The 11695-nt window shown below is 48.7% G+C and overlaps 1 protein-coding gene across 10 annotated transcripts in view; it reads left to right on the top strand.

Moving 5' to 3' along the window:
• The first annotated feature begins 4022 nt into the window (after positions 1-4022).
• Positions 4023-11695, top strand: part of LOC113572311 (zinc metalloproteinase-disintegrin-like lachestatin-1) — a 7798-nt gene continuing 125 nt past the window's right edge. The window contains exons 1-18 of one of the 10 annotated variants that reach the window (XR_014118573.1): positions 4023-4305; positions 4397-4475; positions 4788-4968; positions 5055-5132; positions 5249-5320; positions 5459-5628; positions 5706-5784; positions 6116-6246; positions 6355-6532; positions 6769-6834; positions 7175-7370; positions 7860-8206; positions 8319-8396; positions 8646-8739; positions 8838-8861; positions 9061-9157; positions 9247-10070; positions 10750-11695. The exon at positions 10750-11695 is cut by the window's right edge and continues 125 nt beyond it. Coding sequence is in view for 6 of the 10 variants with exons in the window: in XM_081701882.1 (XP_081558008.1) it covers positions 4918-4968; positions 5055-5132; positions 5249-5320; positions 5459-5628; positions 5706-5784; positions 6116-6246; positions 6355-6532; positions 6769-6834; positions 7175-7370; positions 7860-8206; positions 8319-8396; positions 8646-8739; positions 8838-8861; positions 9061-9157; positions 9247-9421 (1836 nt within the window). In the remaining 4 variants the exon portion in view is untranslated. Of the gene's footprint in view, positions 4306-4396; positions 4476-4787; positions 4969-5054; positions 5133-5248; positions 5321-5458; positions 5629-5705; positions 5785-6115; positions 6247-6354; positions 6533-6768; positions 6835-7174; positions 7371-7859; positions 8207-8318; positions 8397-8536; positions 8789-8837; positions 8862-8956 lie in introns of those variants that run through there. The other 9 variants (XR_014118572.1, XM_081701885.1, XM_081701884.1 and 6 more) reach the window with 9 other exon arrangements.

The raw sequence follows: 11695 nt of genomic DNA, 5'->3' as shown, positions 1-11695 counted from the left end.
GGGCTGATAATTACCCCTGTGCACAGTGGAACTGCCCCTCGCTGGGCTGATAATTACCCCTGTGCACAGTGGAACTGCCCCTCGCTGGGCTGGTAATTACCCCTGTGCACAGTGGAACTGCCCCTCGCTGGGCTGATAATTACCCCTGTGCACAGTGGAACTGCCCCTCGCTGGGCTGATAATTACCCCTGTGCACAGTGGAACTGCCCCTCGCTGGGCTGATAATTACCCCTGTGCACAGTGGAACTGCCCCTCGCTGGGCTGATAATTACCCCTGTGCACAGTGGAACTGCCCCTCGCTGGGCTGATAATTTCCCCTGTGCACAGTGGAACTGCCCCTCGCTGGGCTGATAATTACCCTTGTGCACAGTGGAACTGCCCCTCGCTGGGCTGATAATTACCCCTGTGCACAGTGGAACTGCCTCTCCCTGGGCTGATAATTACCCCTGTACACAGTGGAACTGCCCCTCGCTGGGCTGAAGGAGCTGGAGGTGGTTCGACCACTGCGGTTACACACACAACACTGGAGACATGCAGAGGTGAAGTACTACTGTACACACACACACACACACAAACACACAAACACTGGAGACATGCAGAGGTGAAGTACTACTGTACACACACACACACACACACTGGAGACATGCAGAGGTGAAGTACTACTGTACACACACACACACTGGAGACATGCAGAGGTGAAGTACTACTGTACACACACACACTGGAGACATGCAGAGATGAAGTACTACTGTACACACACACAAACACTGGAGACATGCAGAGGTGAAGTACTACTGTACACACACACACACACACACACACACTGGAGCCATGCAGAGGTGAAGTACTACTGTACACACACACACACACACTGGAGACATGCAGAGGTGAAGTACTACTGTACACACACACACAAACACTGGAGACATGCAGAGGTGAAGTACTACTGTACACACACACACACACACACAAACACTGGAGACATGCAGAGGTGAAGTACTACTGTACACACACACACACACACTGGAGACATGCAGAGGTGAAGTACTACTGTACACACACACACACACACTGGAGACATGCAGAGGTGAAGTACTACTGTACACACACACACAAACACTGGAGACATGCAGAGGTGAAGTACTACTGTACACACACACACAAACACTGGAGACATGCAGAGGTGAAGTACTACTGTACACACACACACAAACACTGGAGACATGCAGAGGTGAAGTACTACTGTACACACACACACAAACACTGGAGACATGCAGAGGTGAAGTACTGTACACACACACACACACACACTGGAGACATGCAGAGGTGAAGTACTACTGTACACACACACACACTGGAGACATGCAGAGGTGAAGTACTACTGTACACACACACACACACACACACACACACACTGGAGACATGCATAGGTGAAGTACTACTGTACACACACACACTGGAGACATGCAGAGGTGAAGTACTACTGTACACACACACACTGGAGACATGCAGAGGTGAAGTACTACTGTACACACACACACTGGAGACATGCAGAGGTGAAGTACTACTGTACACACACACTGGAGACATGCAGAGGTGAAGTACTACTGTACACACACACACACACACACTGGAGACATGCAGAGGTGAAGTACTACTGTACACACACACACACACACTGGAGACATGCAGAGGTGAAGTACTACTGTACACACACACACACACACACTGGAGACATGCAGAGGTGAAGTACTACTGTACACACACACACACTGGAGACATGCAGAGGTGAAGTACTACTGTACACACACACACTGGAGACATGCAGAGGTGAAGTACTACTGTACACACACACACACACACACACACACACACACTGGAGACATGCAGAGGTCAAGTACTACTGTACACACACACACACACTGGAGACATGCAGAGGTGAAGTACTACTGTACACACACACACACTGGAGACATGCAGAGGTGAAGTACTACTGTACACACACACACACACTGGAGACATGCAGAGGTGAAGTACTACTGTACACACACACACACACTGGAGACATGCAGAGGTGAAGTACTACTGTACACACACACACACTGGAGACATGCAGAGGTGAAGTACTACTGTACACACACACACACTGGAGACATGCAGAGGTGAAGTACTACTGTACACACACACACACACTGGAGACATGCAGAGGTGAAGTACTACTGTACACACACACACACTGGAGACATGCAGAGGTGAAGTACTACTGTACACACACACACACACTGGAGACATGCAGAGGTGAAGTACTACTGTACACACACACACACACACACACACACTGGAGACATGCAGAGGTGAAGTACTACTGTACACACACACACTGGAGACATGCAGAGGTGAAGTACTACTGTACACACACACACTGGAGACATGCAGAGGTGAAGTACTACTGTACACACACACACTGGAGACATGCAGAGGTGAAGTACTACTGTACACACACACACTGGAGACATGCAGAGGTGAAGTACTACTATACACACACACACACACTGGAGACATGCAGAGGTGAAGTACTACTGTACACACACACACACACATACTGGAGACATGCAGAGGTGAAGTACTACTGTACACACACACACACACACTGGAGACATGCAGAGGTGAAGTACTACTGTACACACACACACACACACTGGAGACATGCAGAGGTGAAGTACTACTGTACACACACACACACACACTGGAGACATGCAGAGGTGAAGTACTACTGTACACACACACACACACACTGGAGACATGCAGAGGTGAAGTACTACTGTACACACACACACACACACACTGGAGACATGCAGAGGTGAAGTACTACTGTACACACACACACAAACACTGGAGACATGCAGAGGTGAAGTACTACTGTACACACACACACACACAAACACTGGAGACATGCAGAGGTGAAGTACTACTGTACACACACACACAAACACTGGAGACATGCAGAGGTGAAGTACTACTGTACACACACACACACACACTGGAGACATGCAGAGGTGAAGTACTACTGTACACACACACAAAAACACTGGAGACATGCAGAGGTGAAGTACTACTGTACACACACACACAAACACTGGAGACATGCAGAGGTGAAGTACTACTGTACACACACACACAAACACTGGAGACATGCAGAGGTGAAGTACTACTGTACACACACACACACTGGAGACATGCAGAGGTGAAGTACTACTGTACACACACACACACTGGAGACATGCAGAGGTGAAGTACTACTGTACACACACACACACACACACACACACACACACTGGAGACATGCATAGGTGAAGTACTACTGTACACACACACACTGGAGACATGCAGAGGTGAAGTACTACTGTACACACACACACTGGAGACATGCAGAGGTGAAGTACTACTGTACACACACACTGGAGACATGCAGAGGTGAAGTACTACTGTACACACACACACACACACACACACACACACACACTGGAGACATGCAGAGGTGAAGTACTACTGTACACACACACACACACACTGGAGACATGCAGAGGTGAAGTACTACTGTACACACACACACACTGGAGACATGCAGAGGTGAAGTACTACTGTACACACACACACACTGGAGACATGCAGAGGTGAAGTACTACTGTACACACACACACACTGGAGACATGCAGAGGTGAAGTACTACTGTACACACACACACATACTGGAGACATGCAGAGGTGAAGTACTACTGTACACACACACACACTGGAGACATGCAGAGGTGAAGTACTACTGTACACACACACACACTGGAGACATGCAGAGGTGAAGTACTACTGTACACACACACACACTGGAGACATGCAGAGGTGAAGTACTACTGTACACACACACACTGGAGACATGCAGAGGTGAAGTACTACTGTACACACACACACACACACACAAACACTGGAGACATGCAGAGGTGAAGTACTACTGTACACACACACACACACACACAGGAGACATGCAGAGGTGAAGTACTACTGTACACACACACACACTGGAGAGGTGAATTACTACTGTACACACACACACACTGGAGAGGTGAATTACTACTGTACACATATATTTCTGACACATACACCAAACTCACACATACACAAGCGCATACATACATGCACACACGTAACACACATGTCTTCTGCCCTCCTCACAGTCCTCGAACACAGACACAGTCTCGTACAGGCTGGAGATGAAGGAGACAAACATCGATATTCATTTAACAAGAAACAGGTGCGGGTGTCTCATTCAGAGGTGGGAGGAGCTGCTGTTGAGTGGGAGGAGCTACCATCTCACACTGTGCCATTTCCTTATTGGCTTCCAGAGACCTGATAAGTTCAAACTACACAGAGACTCACTACACGGCTAATGGAACCATGGTAACCGTCGCCATGCAAGATCAGGTGGGTGCTGTCTGGTTAACTACCTTTCCACCTGTATTGTACCTGGCTTCACTGTAACCATGGTGACCCTGCCCCTGAGGCAGGCTGTGTCACAGTGCTATTACCATGGCTGGGTTGGAGACAACCAAGAGTCCATTGCCAGCATAAGCACTTGCAAAGGAATCAGGTGATGCTCATTTAAAAACATCAGTAAGGAGATTGGTACCTAGACCGTCTAGGTAATAGAATACCTGCTAACACCTGTTACGATTTGAGACTGAACATGCTTTCAAGTAAGTAAGACAGTTCATTTTTTGTCTGTGTGTCGGTCAGGGGTTTCTTCAGGACAGAGAATCATGACTACGTGATTGAGCCTCTGTCAGACAGCCAAACTGGGGAGCATGTGATTTACAGAGCCGAGCTCCTGAAGGCCAGAGACGTCCACTGTGGGGTCACTAAGACCATGGACTCTGCACTACCCAAATTCACCCGTAGAGGGCACCCTCAGCACAGGGTGAGTGGAGCTTCAGCTCCGTGCTGGAAACTCGTGATCCTGGTGGACGCAGACGTTAAAGATGTGCTGTTTCCTTCCCTACACAGTTCGCGGGGGCCTCACAAACACCATCTGTGAAAGGACGCAAGTATATTGAGACGTATCTGGTTGTGGACAACAGCGAGGTAAGGAGAAGGGACATCCGTCCTCTTAATTGAATTAACTCCCGTATTTATCAGCACTGTGGATCAGCTGAACGCGATCAGTGATCTGATCCTCACACCTCCTGTTGTGATTCCAGTTTCGGAATTTAGGAAGCGATATGAACAAAGTGCGGATGAGGATGTTTGAGATCATCAACTTTGTGAACAGGGTGAGCGATTCCTCTCATGACTGACAGGGGTTCCCCAGGACAGGGGTTCCCCAGGGCAGGGGGTCCCCAGGACGGGGGTCCCTGACGCATACAGCACAGGGCTCACAAGGGACTCCCCCTCCATCTCCCTCTCCTCAGATATACCTGCCCCTGAATACTTTTATTGCCCTGGTGGGGTTGGAGGTGTGGTCAGATAGGGACAAGATCTCTGTGGGCCCCCCCGCGGAGCAAACTCTCTCTGCCTTCACTGACTGGAGAAACAATGAGCTGAACAAGATCAAACAGAGTGACCACGCACAGCTCATCTCGTAAGTCTGCACCCCTCCCCCATACTTACCTCATATAAGTATTAATTTACATATGCAAACTTCCCTTTGTGTTTCAGAGTGGTACATTTTGGTGGTTTAGTGGGTTTGGCTTATATAGGAAGCCTGTGCTCGACGGACTCCACGATTCTAGTCCGGGTAAGCTGACACCAGCCAAACCTGATCAGTCAATCCTGTAGTCCTGTGGTCCTGTAGTCCTGCAGCTTCATACACGTGCTGTTAGTCACGTCTCTGTCTCGTCCAGCTCAGCCCTTCCTAATGAAAATGACAGCGTTTGAGTGGGTCACACACTCATCTGGAAAGGCACCACACTAGTACAGTAGCCCAAAGCCGTATTAACTCCCGTGTTAACACTCTGCTGAACGCGGCTGGCGTTTGTGTGTTTGTAGAATGTACACTCCACCCTCCACGATGGGCCGTACCTGCAGAGTTGCGGCTGCTAGTGGAGATGATGGTATCTGTTTTGCAGGACACATCATCCAGCACCATGGAAACAGCAGTGGTGTTAGCACACGAGCTAGGCCACAACCTGGGCATGAGTCATGATAGCCCCACCTGCTTCTGCACCAAACACCACTGCATTATGGGTGCCACTCTCAGGTGCTGATATGGGAACAGCTGAGTGTGCATGAACAGTCGCAGCCATGCTATGCTACAGCAACACACACTGATCACAGATCTAATTCCTGCGCTTCCTGTGCTCTCTAGTGCCCCTCCTCCTCAGCACTTCAGCAGCTGCAGTGTGGCAGAGTTTGAGGAGTTTCTGCGTTCCGCTGCCTCGCTGCAGTGCCTGTCGAACAACCCCAACAACACCACCATCACTCCGCCCGTCTGCGGTAACGGCTTCCTGGAGGAAGGAGAGGACTGCGACTGTAGCATGGTGGAGGTGAGGAGCACACCTACGCCTGGGAAGGCATCGTAACCACACGTGGTGGCTATAACAACCCTATGATAACACCACCCTGGAGAGAGTTCAGCTCCACCCCATCCTAAAACTATTGCTTTAAACAAGTCTATGAACATTAGAAAGAAAGATAAGATCTCCGAGTCTGCGATGCCTACGATAACAACAGGTGAATAAAGTCGTGACTGGCTGTTGTTTGACTCTGTGTGTGTGTTTAGGGCGTGTGTGTGTTACAGGAGTGCCATACTGATGCCTCTCAGTGCAAATGCTGCAAGAACTGCAAGGTCACACACTCTCTCACACTCACACACTCTCACACACTCACTCTCACACACTCTCACACACTCTCACTCTCTCTCACACACTCTTACACACTCTCTCACACACTCTCACACACTCTCACACACACTCACACACTCTCTCTCACACACTCTCTCACACACTCTCACACACTCTCTCTCACTCTCACTCTCTCACACACTCTCACTCTCTCTCACTCTCTCTCACACACACAGTAATGCCTCACTCACTATCTCACTCCAGCAGAGATCTGTTTGTGCAGTGTGCATGTCTGCTCGAGGCTGAGACAGCGCGGCTCTCACAGTCATTCACTCTGATTTCCAGTTCCTGCCTCTTGTGGTGATGTGTCGGCCCGTTAGGAGCGAGTGTGACCTGCCTGAATACTGCACAGGAATGTCCTCGGAGTGTCCTGAAGACACGTTCCGAGCAAACGGCGCTCCCTGCAGCAATAACACCGGCTACTGCCACGGAGGCCAGTGTCCACGCCGACTGGACCAGTGCACCGGCACGTGGGGACAGAGTAAGGCTTCCCGTCTCCTGCGTTTAGACCAATCTCCACGCCTAGACGTCCACACTCGAGGAAACATGGATGCAATTAAGGTTCCCTTCCTGTTCCAAGGCTCAGAAAATAATCTTTCTTGTTTAGAGCGTTTCTGAACGCAGATGTCGTTCCAGAGAGGCAGACTGAGTGGTATGGCTCAAAGGTTCATCGACTGTGATGTGACCATCATATATAAGAGCTATAAAAGAGAGCCTTGAGTTTCTCTTATATTTCACTGCAGGTGATGGATCGTATTGTACACCAGCCTGGACGCCTTAAAGCGTGTGGGAGGTAGTGAAGAGTTTTATTATTATTGTGATATTCACAGCAGCCTCCAGCCAGGACAGACGCGTCTTAAGGCCTAGCTCGTACACCCACGCGCTTAAAAAGACGTCAGGTGTGTATGCGATATGCCGAACACACACTTGACACCTGAACGAATGGCGTTGTGGTGCTTGTGTCTCGCAGCCGCACAAACGGCCTCGGATTCCTGCTACGAACTGAACACTCACGGCACACAGTACGCATACTGCACGCGGCCATCTCCCGACGTATATACAGGATGCCAACCCAAGTACGTCACGCCAGTATTTGTTTGCTTTCTAAAAGTGTTTATTAAATCCCCTTCCTTATCAATATTTTACCGTCGCCCGCATAGGGATGTTGCGTGCGGGAAGCTCTTCTGCTGGAACGGGTCGGCAGAGCCGCGTCACGGGACAGCAGTAATGATCGGCTCGTGCAAGGCCACTGTTCACGGGGACCCGAGCGCGGACTACGGTCAGGTCCACACCGGGACCAAATGCGGAGAGGGCCTGGTGAGACACTCGCGTGCCATCCACAGACTTAACATACACGTGTCAATAAATAATCAATAAAGCTGTCGAAGCCGTAGCCCTGGCTGACGTCAGCGAACGGGCGCCTGCACAGGTTTGCAGCAACAGCGCGTGCGTGGAGCTGGGGACGGTGTACGAGGAGCCGAACTGCACCAAATGCCCGGAGCACGCGGTAAGATAATCAGTCCCGACTGTTGCAAAACTCTCATTCTGTACCCACAAGCAGCTGAAATTGGAGCTTCCAAATGAATGTGAACATGTGAAGCACAGGCACGCGCTTCAATGAGGTAATCAGGAACACTGGTTTCCTAGGATACTCGGCATCGGTTTCATTTGAAAATGCATATATCAACGAGAATGAGAAGCGTGTGCAACTCATGTAAGGACTCTGAAAGGCCTCGCGCGAGTCTTTGTCTTCCAGGTGTGCAATAACAAGGGCGCATGCCAGTGCGCCGCAGGTTGGGCGCCACCAGACTGCGCCAGTCCGCACACAGACTACATCGCCACTGCTGCCGGTGAGTCCTGCTACTTAACAGACGGGTGTACCTGCGTGAGCGAATGCCATACCCTTCCCAAGAAACTGTAACCAATTATTGCAATGTATATATTTCAGATCCAGTGCCGGGACTAAGCAACAGTAAGTTCAACATCAGCTTTGTGGTTAAAGGCTCGTTATCTGTCTGACCTTTGACGCCACCCTTAAGTCAAACGTGTCTAATCCTGTTTAATCAGGAAGCAGATAATAAACCAGTAGGAGGAGATCCGGCCGCGTGTGCATTAATAAACAGATCAGTGGCGACCGCGCGCTAACCGCACGCCCCCTCCTCGCCCTACAGAAGCGTGCAGTGCCATAGCAGCATGTGCGACTGTGCTGCTCTGTCTCGCGCTCGTCACTGCCGCTATGGTCTGGAGAGTCAAAACGACGCGGAACCGGTACGCAAATGCACAGACGCACGAGACCACACACAGACGGGTGGCGTGTGCGAGCGACTGTAGTGCAGTTTCATTTTCTCTCGTTGCAGGTCTCGAGCTGCAGGAAGCAGAGTTCCCAGTGCTGTTCCACAGCAGTACGGTCCAGTAGCATCTAGCCTCGTTTACTACAGCATAGCACTCAGTCTCCCACTTTGGAGAGCTCATGTCAGCCACCTTTTTACTTTACCTTTGAGGAGAAGGTCTTACCTGTTTGAACACACCTGAAATATTTTTAGTTAACCCGAGTGTGCATGTGCTATGATTATACAGACATGTGTCAGAGCCTCACCCTTAAACCATCATTAAACATCAGACTTGGTCTTTAATTTTACTGCAAGTGGAGATTCAATACTGAAAATGCTTTTGTTAAAAATGAGGAATTAAGTTTAAATCTGTTTAATCTAGAAATTAGTGTTCAGAGCTCTAATCTTTCCTTTTTGCAGTCCTGTGCCCACTGTAAGTGCCCGCGTGCTGTCTGAGGGATCACAGAAGGGCTCCTTCTTCTGGGTCTAACATGGGAAGCTGGATCCCTGAGAAATCTCACCATTTAATCAACAAGTGCATCCACTCAAAGGCTTTCAAAACACCAATCACACTGTAATCAGCTTCCCTCAAAACCACCTCTGGCGGCTCAGTTTGAGGACAAGACTTTGGTGGACGTTGAAAGCAAAGCTACGTCTCGTCATGGGGTGGTTCTTTACACCACGTAGGCTGAGGTATTGGTTCTCCCTCCCTGGTCCTGTCGGACTGGGTAACCAGCAGGACCTGTGGTACTCTGGTTATGATTGTGGTGCAGGACAACAGCACAGTGACAGGATGCTGCAGCAGTTTTAGCGTCACTGTATATTCACAGGAAATGAGACGGGTGATGTTGGTGAGTTAAGTGACCACATTCTTATATTAATGACTCTGGCACCTTTACAACACTAACAGTGTCTCACTTTTTAAATGTTGGCATGGTTGGTACACAGATTAGGGTTATGTACTAAATTAAGGAACAAATATTGGCAAGATTATATTTTATTTTACTAGATTAGTGTGTCCCTGACAGACATATAAACCTGTACATAGAGCAACATATAAATTGTTTCAGCCAGTGTGTGGGGAGAGTGGTAATTCCTGAACTTTAGTCTTTGTTTTAAATTGTAGCCTACAAATACTGATTTGGGCTTTACATTTTCAAAGGTTTTCTTGCATTTATTTAATAAAATATTTACAGTACTTTTTGTTTGGAAATACTTAACATTTTTTGCCAAGGTTTTGTATATTATGTAACAAAATTTGCAAGGGGTAGAAGCAAGCAAACATCAGCTTCTCTGTTCTCACCTGCCAGTGCCCCTTAGCTTTCACAGCTCACGACCTAAACACAACCTCTACACGCACTATCACACTCCACTGTGTGGACTACAGATACATCAGTACAACACACACACCAACAAAATGCAAGGAGACAGCGGACGCGATACCAGCGCACTGCAGCCCTGTTAACACACTAATCCCAGCTGGACTGCGCTACTACATTGCAGAAGGCTCTTCTGTTCTCTCACACACAGAAACAAACACAAACCAAGCAAGCTCGACACAAACAGAGAAAGTGAAACACATGCAGAGCGAGCGAGAGAAAACAAGCCCAGCCTCAATCAGGACACTCTGAAGTGTAGCAGGTGCCCCGAGCTGCGTGGACGACAGTTGCCCTGTGTTCCATTCCACTGGCTCACACTTGAAAGAATCTTTCAACCTACAGTGCTTCTCACATGCCCCTCAACTGAGAGCTCACTGCAGTATCATGGGGCCCCAGCCAGAGGGTAAGGAGTGTAAACCTTTCACAGGTGTGGACACCCATGCTGATGTACCGTGAACAGACACTGTTGAACACCCACGATCACCTCCAGATTGTTTACAAGAACCTACAGTAGTAACTCATATTTTCATTAACCCTCGGTTCTTACCAACATTGTGATAGAGCTGGACTCCGTCAAAGTACTACATTAGAATAAGATAGGCTAGCCTATTGGTACACAAGGCCAGTACATTAATACACAAATGTTTGCTATTTAATCCATTTTTTTTTTTGTATGGTGTCAACCAACAATGCATTACCTTGACTATGGTCTATAAAATAAAACAACACCGCTAGAAAATTGTTTTTGCTAATCTATGGCACTTTCTCTTATACGTCCCCGCCCAGAAAAGAAAAACAAAGATATCCATCATTAAAGCATCCTTCTTGTGCAAAAGTCAGCTCTACGCAGCACTCAGAGGCAGAGGCAGTGATGCTTCCTCTCCGATCAAGCATCTTCACTAGAGGACTGAGTGTCCTTCACAATGTTCTGGAAGGACTGTTCAGAAAGCTCGACTGGTTGAGTCAGCCTGTCTTAGACGAAACCTGAGAAACTGGAGACAACTCACCAGCTCAACGCGCAGTTTATGCAGAGTCCCGTCCCTTTGGAGGCCATCATAATCACACATGAAACACAAATAAAGAAGCAAGACAAAGTT

The sequence above is a fragment of the Electrophorus electricus genome, chromosome 19, assembly GCF_041902795.1.
Source record: "Electrophorus electricus isolate QZ-2024a chromosome 19, ASM4190279v1, whole genome shotgun sequence".
In the NCBI taxonomy this organism is placed as follows: Eukaryota; Metazoa; Chordata; class Actinopteri; order Gymnotiformes; family Gymnotidae; genus Electrophorus; species Electrophorus electricus.
The sequence above is the reverse complement of the archived record's forward strand: the minus strand, read 5'-3'. Positions and strand labels throughout refer to the sequence as shown.